The sequence below is a fragment of the Diospyros lotus genome, chromosome 12 (assembly GCF_014633365.1).
Source record: "Diospyros lotus cultivar Yz01 chromosome 12, ASM1463336v1, whole genome shotgun sequence".
NCBI lineage: Eukaryota > Viridiplantae > Streptophyta > Magnoliopsida > Ericales > Ebenaceae > Diospyros > Diospyros lotus.
In genome coordinates, this window is record NC_068349.1 from 20,638,630 (window position 1) to 20,652,322 (window position 13,693).

General features: G+C 38.7%; 1 protein-coding gene across 1 annotated transcript in view; it reads right to left on the bottom strand.

Moving 5' to 3' along the window:
* Positions 1–832: 832 nt before the first annotated feature.
* The window catches only part of LOC127786619 (uncharacterized), a 33,621-nt gene continuing 20,760 nt past the window's right edge, over positions 833–13,693 (bottom strand). Inside the window, exons 3-4 of the mRNA XM_052314127.1 lie at positions 5,326–6,463; positions 833–1,588 (exon numbers count right to left, since the gene is read on the bottom strand). Coding sequence (XP_052170087.1) covers positions 1,253–1,588; positions 5,326–6,324 — 1,335 coding nt within the window. The 5' untranslated portion in view covers positions 6,325–6,463 and the 3' untranslated portion in view covers positions 833–1,252. The remainder of the gene's footprint in view (positions 1,589–5,325; positions 6,464–13,693) is intronic.

Here is a 13,693-nt window from a genome sequence, read left to right on the forward strand (position 1 = left end):
AGAACCATGCAAAAAAAGTACAAATCTTATATATGTTTATGTTATTACTTAATTTTGAAAAATAATTAGTTTGTAGGTTATGTTAAATTAGTTATTTAGAAAAAATTGAATTATTTTAAATAAGTCGTTTAAATTATTTTGACAAAATTAATATTTTGTATAGGCTATTTATATTTATCATATGTTGTCATATTTTTTTTTAAAATTTTATTATGTTTTATATTTTTATTATTTATGTTACTAATTTATTATATGTTGTCATATTATTTATTATTTTGTATAAGCTATTTATATTTATCATATGTTAAATTAGTTATTAGTTTGTGAAAAATGTGTAATTCTTGAAATTTGTAGATGAAATTTATAGTTGTGAGGTTATCAATTTTAAATAAATTCAATACATATAAACTTTCATGCATCGCCACGGGAGATGATGAACTAGTTCTAGTAACATTACCAAACTATAAATATTCAAAGAAATAAATAAAACCAGCAACCATACTCAGACTTACCCATTGTGAAATGGATTCAAAGCCACAATTACTCAAGGGATTGATTTAAAACTAAAAAAAAAAAAATTAAGTAATGTTTAAACACTAAAATAGAACATCACTTGGATTAAGAATTCTTGAATAGATTGCAATATATTGCAATGACTATGGGTGACAGTGGAAAATGGTAGCAACAATGGCAGAACTGCAGGCACGCTTGGATCTTGGAAAATAGTAGCAATAATGGCCCAAAATGTCACTAACAATGATAAAGATGACAACCTTTGGGTGGTCAGGGATTGGGAACTTGAGATTAAACTCTGATACAATAAGAAATAAGAACAATTACCATATATCAATTATGCAAAGTCAAGTCATATTTGAAAACCTTAATTTAAACAACTTTGTCTTATATATACAAACTAAATGCAAAGAATTAAAAAGTTACAGAAAAAAAAAAAACTATGAGAATTCAATGAAGATAAATCAAACACAATAAGTATTATAAAAATCATTTAAAATGGTGGGCACAAGATAAAACCTTGAAGAATATATATATATATATATATATATCATATTGAGAAATTCAGAACCAAATTGGTTTCCCATGTAGAGAGAGAGAGAGAGAGAGAGAGTCATGTATCAAATATTGAATTGGCTAGATAAACAACAAATATTGAAAACCTTTTAAGAGGAATAATCGAAATGGAAGGACAGGACCCACAATTTTTTGATAGATAACAAAAAGGTTAATTACTTACTCAATGTCTTCCCAGGTGTGTTGACTTTGCTCTTGCTTCTTCGAGTTGTGCTGCTAATGTTTCTCTCTTTTTGCAAAGGATCTCAAATTCTGTTTTCAACGCCATTTCCTCTCTCTGGAGATCTGCAATATTTGTTTCCAGTTCCTCTAACTCCTTGTGTGGTGCATTTATATATTGATCTTGTCCCACAAATGAAGTGTTTGAGCTTGACACTTCTCCTATCTCAAATGTTATATTAACTTCATTCTCCACTTCCTCCAGCACATTGCTTGATGTGTCTGTCTTTTGATCAATTATGGAAGCCAAAGTCCCATCTTCCTCCCATACACGAAAAATCTGATAACAATCAACATCTATATGCTCAAAAAATTATTAATCAAATAAGCACTGAAAATGAACTAGAAATATATACATTTTCTTCACAAAAGTCTGATACAAAATGAAGTTTGAAGAATATTTTCCAAATTGTAGGCCCAGGTGATAAGAAATGCATGATTTAGATATCCTTTTTTTTTTTAACTTTGTCATCACCAAAAATTGTTGAATACTAAGTTTCCTTTTCAAAACTTAGAAAGAAAGAAAGAATTATTTCATTTTTATAGAACTGTAACATATGATTTCTTTAAATAATATTTCTGTATTTTCTTTAAAGGAAACCCTTTCACCAGAAAGAAAAGAAAAGATATGTTCGAAGGAGCACTATGTATTCCATAATAGAGCTAGTTATTATATTCCTATGCTTACAAAGTGACAATGTGAAAAGGATAAAAAGAAATGTATTAGGAACAAATCCCACATAATATACATGGAATTTAAAAGAGAACTTAACATAGTTTTGTTTCAACCAACCAATATTCATGATCATACAATAACAGTGACCCAAAACTGTTGGGTCTCTTCTTCAACGGTGACAAGAACTCCTTTTGTTTTTCAGGTGAACAAAACATCATTGGTGTAGTCTTTTGGCAATGCCATATAGAGGTAAGAGTAGGGGTGGCAATTTGTGTTGGTGGGTAGTAATTGTGTCATGTTGAGACACACGTATAACATATATTAGGCTAACCCAAACACAACCCGTTTAATAATCGTATCAAATTTCTTAAACTTGAACACAACACGTTTATTAAACGTGTAACACGACACGACCAGTTTAACCCATTTAACTAAACGTGTCGTGTCACCTGTTTAACCCATTTAATTTAAACGGGTTGTGTTGTGTCACCTGTTAAACGTGTTATTTAGTTTTAAACGTGTTATTTCGTGTATAATCGTGTTAACGTGTTCAGATCAACCCACTAACCCTTTTAATTAAACGTGTCATTTCGTAAATAATCGTGTTAACGTGTTCGAGATAATCTGTTAACACGTTTAATTAAACGTGTCATTTCGTGTCTAAACAGGTTAGATGGGTTGACCCGCCTAAGACACGAAAATAATCATGTCATAAATGAGTTGATCCGTTTATGACTCGAACCCGATTAACTTCAACCCTAACCCACTTAACTTTGTGTCATATCGTGTAATCGAATCATGTCCAAAATTGTCAGCCCTAAGTAAGAGGGGACAATTGCCCCTCCAGCTTTAAAAATTACATTGATGGCATAGTATTTGGACTACCCCACAGAAATGTGTGAAATGTTGTTCAATTAAAAAAGGAAAGAAAGAAAATGAGAAGTCATAATTAAAGTAACCAAAAATAGGAAATAATTAACTTTTTTAATATTTTTAAATTCTTTAGTGCTACAATAAAAAAGAACAAGGTATATTTTGTAATCTTAAAAGCTTGTAGGTAATACTTTTCATAAATATTATAACAAAAAAAAAAAAATTAGAAACGAGAGAGGACAAGAAAGATAGAAAGAAAAATGATGAAAAATAATGGAAGAAATCATTAGAACATGAAGAATATTGATAGAACAAGAATTTCCTTTTCTCAAAAGTGTAAGTGAATTTCATGTCAAGTATACTTCTCAAATAAACACTATCTTTTATTTTTTTTTAATCTAGAAGTGAACTATCTCTTATTTCTCTAATACTAATAGTTTTTATCTCATAATCAAACTTAGTTTTTATAGATAATGAAAATATCTTTTATTAGTTTTTTTTATTTATAGATATGGCCTATAAATAAAAAAATTTAGAGACAAAAAATAATGAAATAATGAAATCCAACTGTTGGGTAATAGAGTATTGATATATATATATATATAGATAGATAGATAGATTTAGAGACAAAAAATTTTGTCTCCAAATTTTATCTCTATTCAAATTAGAGACGGAATTTTTTCTCTCTATTTTGAACAGACAACAAAATTCAGAGACGGAAATATTTCCATCTCTATTCTAAAAAAATGTAAAAAAGGAAAAATTCTTGTCTCTAATTTTAAAAACCTTTAGAGACATAATTTTTTCTATCTCCGATATCGGGCTATCTCCGATATCAGGCAAAATTTAAAGATAATTTTTTTTTTGTCCCTGATATTAGGAAAAATTTAGAGATGGAAATATTTTCATATCTAATTTTGGAAAAAAAATTTAGAAACAAAATTTTTTCCATCTCTAATATCAGGTGAAATTTAGAGATGAAAAGATTTTGGTTTTTGATTCCAAAAAAACTTTACGAAATTTTTTCCGTCTCTGATATCAAGTAGAATTCAAAGACAAAAAAATTTCCCTCTCTAGTTCTAAAAAAAAAAAAATTCCATCTCTAATTTCACCTTTGGACCAAAAAACGAACAAAGATGAAAAAAAATTCGTCTTCGATTTCAACTCTAACAAAACAACTTGTTGCACCAAATAGATGTAGAACTTCTGGTGGAATCTAGTACTTGGTTATGGTCCGCTCTTGGCCATGTTCTATTAGTGCCAGCTCAAGGCATATGCTAGCCTATGTCTAGGCCCAAAAAAAAGAGGGGCCCAAAATCTAATCAATACTTATATATTTAATTTTTTTTTATTTTTTGAGGTATAAAATCATAATTATATTTTGTAATAATTTTTTTATTTAAATTCATGCTTTGTTTATTTTGTTATTCTATTTGGACAAAAAAGTCTCCAACTCCCAAAGTCTACGAATCATCTTTCAGTGTTAGTCAATGAATAGTGAGATATTATTTAGACGAGGAGGCTCTCCAGCTCCCCAAGTCCACAAATCATTTTTTAAATTAAAACAATGAATAATGAAGTGTAAACAAATAACGCAATGGGACAAAAAAGATACAAAGTGACATTATTTTAAGAGGACAATTTGATAAAACGATCATTTGGATGAAAAAATTCATATAAGGAATCTAAACTAATTTGGGTATTAAAAAAAATAAAAATAAATTGATAACTTTTTAATTTACAAGATTTAACTGTGAACTCTACACATTTTTTACTTATTCAACTCTGACATTTCTAGATCTTTTCCTCTTGTCTATATTGTCAATTAAAAAAAAATATTTTCTAAACTTGAATACAAAATTTAATTAGTGATTTTGCATCTCAAAAAAACAAAAACAAAAAAGAGTAAATTTTTAATAATTTTTAATATTTATTTATATTATAAAAGATCTACCAAAATAACTCTTGATTATAACCACAGATATCCTTAACCCAACCCTGTGTTTTATCTCAAGTTGTATGTTATTTTCTTAATTTTGTATTGAGTATGTTTTATATTTATCTAGCAACGAAGTTATTTTGTTGTATTTGTTGCGAGTCTTTGGGGTCCTCTAGGTTTGGTGGGCTTGGTTCTTCTTGCTTTATGTGTCGACTTAGGCCTTTTTAGGTCACCTTTTCCTACCCTCATCTGAGAGGCAAAAACTAACTTATTTAGCCCCTTAGCTTTATGATAACAGCCATTCCTAGGCCCCCAATTTCAACTTGCCCCTATCTGTGTTTTTGTGGATATCCTAAATTAATGATATTATTATTGACCTTGCCTGGTACTCACCAATTACATAATTAACCTGCTGCACTACATATGAGGGGTAGATTACAAAAGTCTAATTGAAACAAACAAAAAGAAAACAAAAAGAAAACAAAAAGGATATCATGTACTATGATTATTGATTAATATGTAGACTTACCTCGAGATTGACGCATTGGAAATGGGAAACAAAATTATGACATTCGTCACAACTGTAAGTGGGATCGTGCAGATATCTAGGTCTCTCACAGCTTGTACAGTAGAACTCTGTCTCATCAACGTCCTCGGGATGATCTTTGACTTGGTGCTTGGTGAGCGTAAGGAAATGCCCGTGATGTTCGTTCTTGACCTTTAGGGGTAAGTTTGGAAAACAACGAACATGAAGGTTATGTCCACAAGTCACACATCTGAAGTAAGGCGGAGAGCAGACTTGACCACAATCGCTACATTTGTTTGCGTTTATGTTCTCATTGAAGCAAGATAAAGGGTGCTCATGAGTCTCCGACTTGATGCTTCGAGGAACTTGCTTGGCGCAGTAAGCGTCAATTGCGAACCCACACTCGCGACATCTATAATGAAAGGCGTCGATGGGCTCGTCACATCCTGGGCAAATCTCATACCTGGATGAACTAGATTTAGTTGACTCGTGGAGGAGTTGGAGTGGATGTTTAGGGAGGGGATGATAAGGGTGGAGTGGTATTTCTGTAGCCAAGTCCTGACCACACGATAGGTGAAAAATGTGCTTGCACTCGAAGCAAGAAATTAAGATGTCGTCTTTAGACTTTACTCGGCATAAACGACAGCGAAGCATGTGGTTTCTTCTATTCTCCATTATGAACAAAGGATGGGGGTGGCCGAATAGCTGAATCCGTTTAGTGGGCACCGATAGAGCACAAGGAACACACACATAAACTCTACATTTGCGACACTGGAAGGCGGAGTTCTTCATTTCTGTGCTCCAAGAATTGCCGGGGAAAACGTCGCAGAAAAATGAACGGCAGATGCAACAGCAATTATTGCTTATACCCTCGACAACAGGCAGGAGGGGCAGACAATGATCTATTTGGTGAACGGGGTGTCTAATTTCTCTTGGAATATCATAGCATAAGGGGTGTAGAATGAGATGGCATTTGATGCAAACATAAAAGGGAGAGTCCATGGGAGAGCCACAGTAAGAGCAAATAAAAGCCAGATCTCCGGCCGTGTCACACAAATAGAATGGATGCCCTCGGTTGCAAGAAGCCACTGCACTTTGGCTGGCTTCTTCTTTGGTGATGGGTAGTCGGAGCGAGCTGCATCTAACACAAAGATTAAAACGGCATTTAGAACACAGATACGCGAAGGCCACTGACTGAAACTTACAGACACTACAATGATAATCATCAGAAGCCCGCAGCCGATGCAGGACGAGAACATGGTGCGGGTGTGGGTGTATGGGATGCTGCTCTATTTCGGAAGCCAACTCAGCACAGTATTCGTGCGCCGATTCAAAGCAGTCAGGACTTGAACATCTGTAACCCTTCTCGGGACGGGTTGTGTGACAGATGCAACATCGATTTCGTCCCTTCTCTTTCAGAGGTATGGTGAAATCATGCTTGCAGCCGAACAAAAATTCCATCTCTCTCTCTCTCTCTCTCTCTCTCTCTCTCTCATAATCTCTAAAAAGCATTATCGGATATATAAATATATATAAGAACGAGACAAGTATCAAGTTGTTTACTTGAACTTGAACCCCCCCCCCCCCCCCCCCCCCCCCCAAAAAAAAAAAAAAAAGAAAAGAAAAGAAAAAGAAGCTGTTTTCTTGTAAAATAAACAAATTAATAAACAAAACAAAAATCCATTCGGGGCCAGCTGAGGTTAATGCTTACAGCATGTATGTGTACCTGTAAGGGTGAGTTTAGCAAAGTTTTACATTATCCACATGTTAATAATTGAGCAATTGAGTCAAGAATTTAATGAAATCTGTCTGGGCCAAATTATTAAAGATTATCTATATCTTAGATCGATGTTAGAAATATTAATGTCATTTATTTTACTGGGTATACACGCATAAGACAGAAAGGACAAAAAAGAATCTGGAAATAAAGAAAGAAAGCACATAATGACAAAAACTGGGTTTCCAGCCAAAATATTGCAAATTGATCATGACGTACCATCTTGTTATATATTAATTACTGGCTTCCTACTATAGTTAATCTTTTATTCTTCATCTTAGAAGATAACAATGTAAACAAGACAATATATCAAAAATGAAAAATAAATTCATAATGGGACCCAAGTGATGATATTTGTCATTGACTCAAAGCCAATTCTGTACTGTTTTCGAAACCAAGCGGGTACTCCAAAAATAGGTCAGTGTTACCGATGTCTGTCATTCACTCGCTTCTCTAAATTTCTCTCTAAAAGTGAAATCTTTTAATGCCTTTCAGCAACTCTTACAATATGAAACCGTTTATAAAAATGGGTTATGGTTCGTACTAACCACAAGAAGCCCAACTCGACGTCAAGTCCATAATCCAGCACTGGGCCCGATCTCTAAACTCGGCCTCAACTCATGCCAGTTCAACAGCATCCTCATTCCTTCAATACCGTTCGAGATCTCCACACCCACAATAGACCTCAGTGACCCCGAGATTCTCGGCCCGTCATCTTCGCCCTCATCCTTATTAACGCCAAGATCCTCGGCTCCTCATCCTCCCGTAACAGTCGGCGATTACACAGGGATTGGGCTCTCCCCCTCTCCCCCATATAAGCCCGCATTGTCACTAGTTGAGATATGTTCTTTTCAACCTTAAAGAAACTATCATCTTGAATCGTCATTGACTTGAGTGTCAGAGTGTTTAAAGGTGCTACCCCCGCCACACAGACTGCCAAGACCAAACTTGTTGTTGCCTCAAGTTCTCTGGCCGACCACCACTTTGAGCCAGAAAGAACATTTTGGTGTCCACCGTGGGATAGGTAAAACTTACCTACCCCATAACCTCACTGAAACATCCCAATAACCCCATTTGAAAGCCGACTATGGCTAGAACCAGAAGCCAAAATAACACAATCCCCAACTAAGAAAACCCAAACACCAACCCTCACCAACCAGAAAACCCTGCAACCATGACAATCCTTCTCCAAACCATTTGGCAGCTCGAGAGCCAAGTTGTCGAATTGACCTGCAACCAACTATGCAGTCAGCGCAATGGGTATGTTGACGATGATGCAGAAGGAAGCAACCACAACCAAGCTGAAACAACCTCTGCCCCCACTGCACTTGCCTCAACCCTATACACCCCCAACCATCATTTCTCAGAGTTCATTGTGTTCGTGCCCCTATTAGAATAAAGAAATGGACACTTTATGATTCAAAATTCACCCAAGAACATATTTTGGAGATGTGAATTTTCGATGAGAAGAATAAATTGTATGTTATCCATATTGTGCTAATAGAAAATGAGATGCGTGAAAATTATTACAAGAAGGCACATAGTATGGTGGTAGAAGAAGAAGAAAGAACAAAAGAAAATTGAAGGTGAAAGCGAATGAAGAGGTGAAAATGTTATGGAGATGGAGTTATTAAACCAAGTGGGAGCAAGGCGTGTTGACCCGAAGAAAAAAAAATCTATAAAGAACTATCTTGATTGTTTAATGACGAAAATTGGGAAAGTTATGAAATTAGGAGGGAAGTGAGCAACGAGCTTGGTGACATTAAACGTATGTTGAATCTAATCTGCCACCAATTGTCAACCAAATCAATAGTCACTGAGGAGAAGGAAGAGAGAAACGAAGGCGACGGCAAGTAGGAGGGTGGAAAAGACGAAGGAGGGTGATGGAGACAGGATGGAGGAGGCGAATGAGGACGAGGGAGACAGGATGGAGGAGACGAAGGAGAGCGAAGTAGAGAGGATGGAGGAGACGAAGGAGGTCGAGAGGGAGAAGATGGAGGATAAGGAGGAGGGGGAGAAGATGGAGGAGGAGACAAAGGCCTCAGACTCAATAAATTTGTCACTAGAAGAAATAAAAGCAATAACTCCTATTAAGGAGACATTCAAAAGAAAACGTATGCAAAGGGGGTAGAAAAGAAAAGAAGTCATGGAATCAATAATAAAGCCCTCTGGTGAAAATAAAGAGGACGGAGGAGTACAAATATTCACATTCACCTCCACCCTTTCGAGGCTAAATCCCAATGTGCTCCAAACGGTCATTGGCCGCAAGAGTACCAAAGTTTTCTCAAAAAGTCAAGTATTATTGAAGCTATCTGCTGTGATATGGACAAGGAGTTTTTTAATCTCCTCTCTACACCAGACAATTGACTTTGATTTGATGTAAGTAATTCTCTGATTGTATAAGTTATGTTGTGTATTGGATTATATTTATGAGTTAAGAACTGATTACTAATGGATTGTCTGGGCCCAATCTCAGCTTGGCCCTGGCCCTACGCCAGCCTATAGTAGCATCATTGCAACCCCCATATTGGAAATCTGCGCACCTGCTTAAATCACATCCTCATTAATAGCGGATCTCATCCACATTAATGAGGGTTCTGTCGACACTATGTTGCCACCTGGGAACCCCCACTGGTGCCAGATACTCAGTCCCATCACCTGCAAATGCATGACGCATGCATGCAGGAGGATGTTTCCTCCTTTTATATTAACCAGTTTTTTTCAAAGGCAGGGTATGTTCTGCTTTCTAACCTACTGATACACTGTCATTTCTTTACTATCTTACTCACTCGAGCGTCAGAGTGCTTACAGGTGCCAGTCGCTCCTCGAACGGACCCGTCGCTAGAGCTCGCTTCCTACCGTTGCGATCCCATCTCTGACCACTCCCTTTAGTCAGGAAGGAACATCTGATGCCTACCGTAGGGCTTGGTAAAACTTACCTACCCCATAATCTCATTAGAGCCTTTCAAGTCAACCCCATCACCTTACCATGGTGCGAACCAGAAGCGCCCATACCCAAGAGCCAAACGACACCTACCACCATCCAGCCACACACGCCCCTACTCACACCGGCCAACCCCCCAGCCAATTAAATAGGCGGGGTCATTGACACCATCTCTGGAGGTTTTACGGGCGAAAAGTCAAGCTTGACGCAAAAACGACACCTCCGCACGGTATTATCGATAGACAATACCAAGAAGAAGCCGAGAAGAATGGCCCAACACCACGTTATATGCTTCATGAGCAAGGACTTCGAGGGCATTGATGAGAACCTCGACGATCCCGTGATAATCTTGGTCGTCGTCGCAAGCTTTTTGGTAAAGAAAGTCCTTATGGACCAAGGCAGCTCGGTCGACCTATTATACTTGTCAACTCTAAGAAAGATGGGTATTCTCGAAAAGGAGTTGAGGCTATTCCACGGGAACCTGATTGGTTTTTCTGGAGAGCAAACAAGCGTCAGAGGTTACCTCAACCTGTTAACTTCATTTGAGACCCCCTTTTGTCAAAATAATCACCATTCGGTACCTAGTCGTGGATTGCAAGACACCATACAACGCGTTCCTCGGCCGACCCTCTCTCAACATCTTGGGTGCAACAATATCCACCCCCACCTGGCCATGAAGAAGTTGATGTCAAAAACCAAGGTTTGGGTAGTTCACGCCGACCAAAAGGAGGCCCAACAGTGCTACCATGATAACCTCAAGGCCCGGAGTCCCAAGCCTGGCAAGGGCGATAAGAGAAACGAAGCCAGGGCCCACATCACTATGCGCATGCGGCCAAATTGGACCCACGAAGTGAACTCTTGGATAGGCATCCCTAGCCCACAGAAGAGTTTCATCTTGTAAACCTGGATTCTCACCCAGAACAGGTCGTCCGTATTGGTTTTACATTGTCAGGCGAACTAAGAGAGATGCTCATTAGCTTACTCTGGCAGAACGCCGACCTCTTCGCTTGAACGCCCGCCGACATGCCCGGGATAGATCTACTCATCATTTACCACAGGCTGGCACTAGATCCGAAGGCCAAACCCGTCACCTAGAGAAAAAGAAAGCTAGGAGAAGAAAGACGGCACATAGCCGCTGAAGAAACGACAAAACACTTAAAAGCCGGGTTCATTAGAGAAGTCTCATACACGTGGCTCGCCAACGTGATCATGTTAAAAAAATCCTCAGGTAAATGGAGAATGTGCATCGACTTCACCGACCTGAATAGGGCATGCCCAAAGGATTCATACCCGCTACCCAGCATTGACCGACTTGTAGATGCAGGCTCCAGATATAAGTATTTCAGCTTTATGGATGTTTACTCCGGTTATAACCAAATTCGGATGCACCTCGAAGATGAAGAAAAAACGGCATTCATCACAAAGAATGCAAACTTCTATTATCGGGTCATGCCATTCGGATTGAAAAATACAGGTGTGACATATCAATGGCTGATAAACAAGGTATTTGCCAAGCAGATCGGCCGGAATATCAAAGTTTATGTAGATGATATGGTGATGAAGACTTTAGAAAAACATGACCACTGCTCGGACCTAACCAAAATTTTAAACCAACTTCAACAGAATAACATGAGGCTTAACCCTGATAAATGTGCTTTCGGGGTGAAAGCCGACAAGTTTCTAGACTTCATGTTAACCAGTTAGGGAATTGAGACCAACCTCGATAAATGTGAAGCCATCCTCGCGATGCATTCCCCTGCCAGCGTAAAGGAGGTCCAACAGTTAACAAGCCGGATAATAGCTTTATCCCGTTTCCTCCCAAAATCGACAGACCGAGAAAAGCCATTCTTCCGATGCCTAAAAAGTCAGTTGAATTCCAATGGACGGAAGAGTGTGAAGCCACTTTCCAATAACTGAAGACCTTAGCAGCACCCCCTAATTTTCAAGGCCGGAGCCCGAGGAAGAACTCTCACTTTACCTCTCCGTCACCAATAACGACCTCAATGAAATATTAGTCAGGGAGGAAGGTAAGTCGCAACGGCTGGTGTACTTCATCAACAAAACCTTTCAAGGAGCCGAGTTGCGCTACCAAAAGATCGAAAAACTAACACTAGCACTAGTAACGGCAGCTCGAAAACTCAGGCTATACTTCCAAAGCCATCAAATCACAGTCCAGACAGATCAGCCAATCTGGTAGGTGCTTCAGAAGCTGGAGCTTTCAAGAAGAATGATCGCATGGTCAGTCGAACTCTCCGAATTCGGCATACAGTACCAGCCCCGCAAGCACATCAAGTCCCAAGTACTATCTGATTTCTGCGTTGAGCTCTCTCCTTCTGATCCAAGCCTGAAACCCAACCCTTGGATATTGTTCGTCGATGGAGCCTTCAACATTAAGGGAAGTGGGGTCGGGATCATTCTAGAAGGACTTAACGGGCTGACACTTGAACAGTCTCTTCGCTTCAACTGCAAGGCAACCAACAACCAAACAGAGTATAAGGCTCTCATAGCCGGGTTAAACTTAGCAAAGGAAGTAGGAGCGTCCCGGTTGATTGCCAAGAGCAATTCTCAACTGGTAGCCAACCAAGTCAAGGGCAAATTCCAAATAAAGAACTGCAGCTCAATCGATACCTCAACAAGGTCAAAGCCTTAGCCGGATCCTTTGACTACTTTCAAATTGAATATATCCCCAGGGAACAAAACGTGTGAGCAGATCTGCTCTCAAAGCTTGCCAGCATCAAGAAACCCGGGAACAACCAGTCGGTCATACAGGAGGCCTTGGACTTACCCACTGTCGACCTCCTTGACACACAAGCGGTGGAAGCAACATCAAAATTCTGGGGAACCCCTATCATCCAATTCCTACAAGAAGAACCCTGCCAATGCCGAAAAGGCCAAGAAGCTCAAAAGGTCAGCTTGCTACTTTCCCTTACTCGAGAACCAACTGTATAGAAGAGACTATTCCACACCACTCCTCAAGTGTGTCAACTTTGATCGATCCACATACATCATGATCGAGGTACACAAAGGGGTATGTGGAGGCCACCTCGGTGGATAATCCCTGACAACAAAGGTACTAAGAGCTGGATACTATTGGCTAACAATGAGGAGCGACTGCCTAGCCTACATAAAACGCTGCGATAAGTGCTAAAGGTTTGCAAACGCACATCATTCTTCGTCAGATGAGCTCCATAATCTCGATAACCCCTGGCCATTTTACAAATGGGGGATAGGCATCCTCGGGCCCTTCCCGACTGTAGCAGGACAACTCAAGTTTATGGTGGTAGCAGTCGATTACTTCACCAAGTGGATCGAGGCCAAGCCCCCGGCTACTATCACTGTCGAAAGAATTCGAAGATTCATTTGGAAGAATATCATCTACCGATGCGACCTTCCTGGAGTGCTGAGCTCAGACAATGGCACTCAGTTCACCAACAGCAAGCTCCAAGACTTCTGCCAAGAGCTCGGCATTCGCCCAGTCTTCACCTTGGTCGAGCACCCTCAGACCAACGACCAAGCAAAAGTCGCCAACAAAGTCATCTTGGCAAGGCCTAAAAAAACGACTCGAGGGTGCCAAGGGCACATGGCCAGAAGAACTTCACATGGTATTATGGTCATACCACACCACAACTTAGACCTTAACCATAGAAATA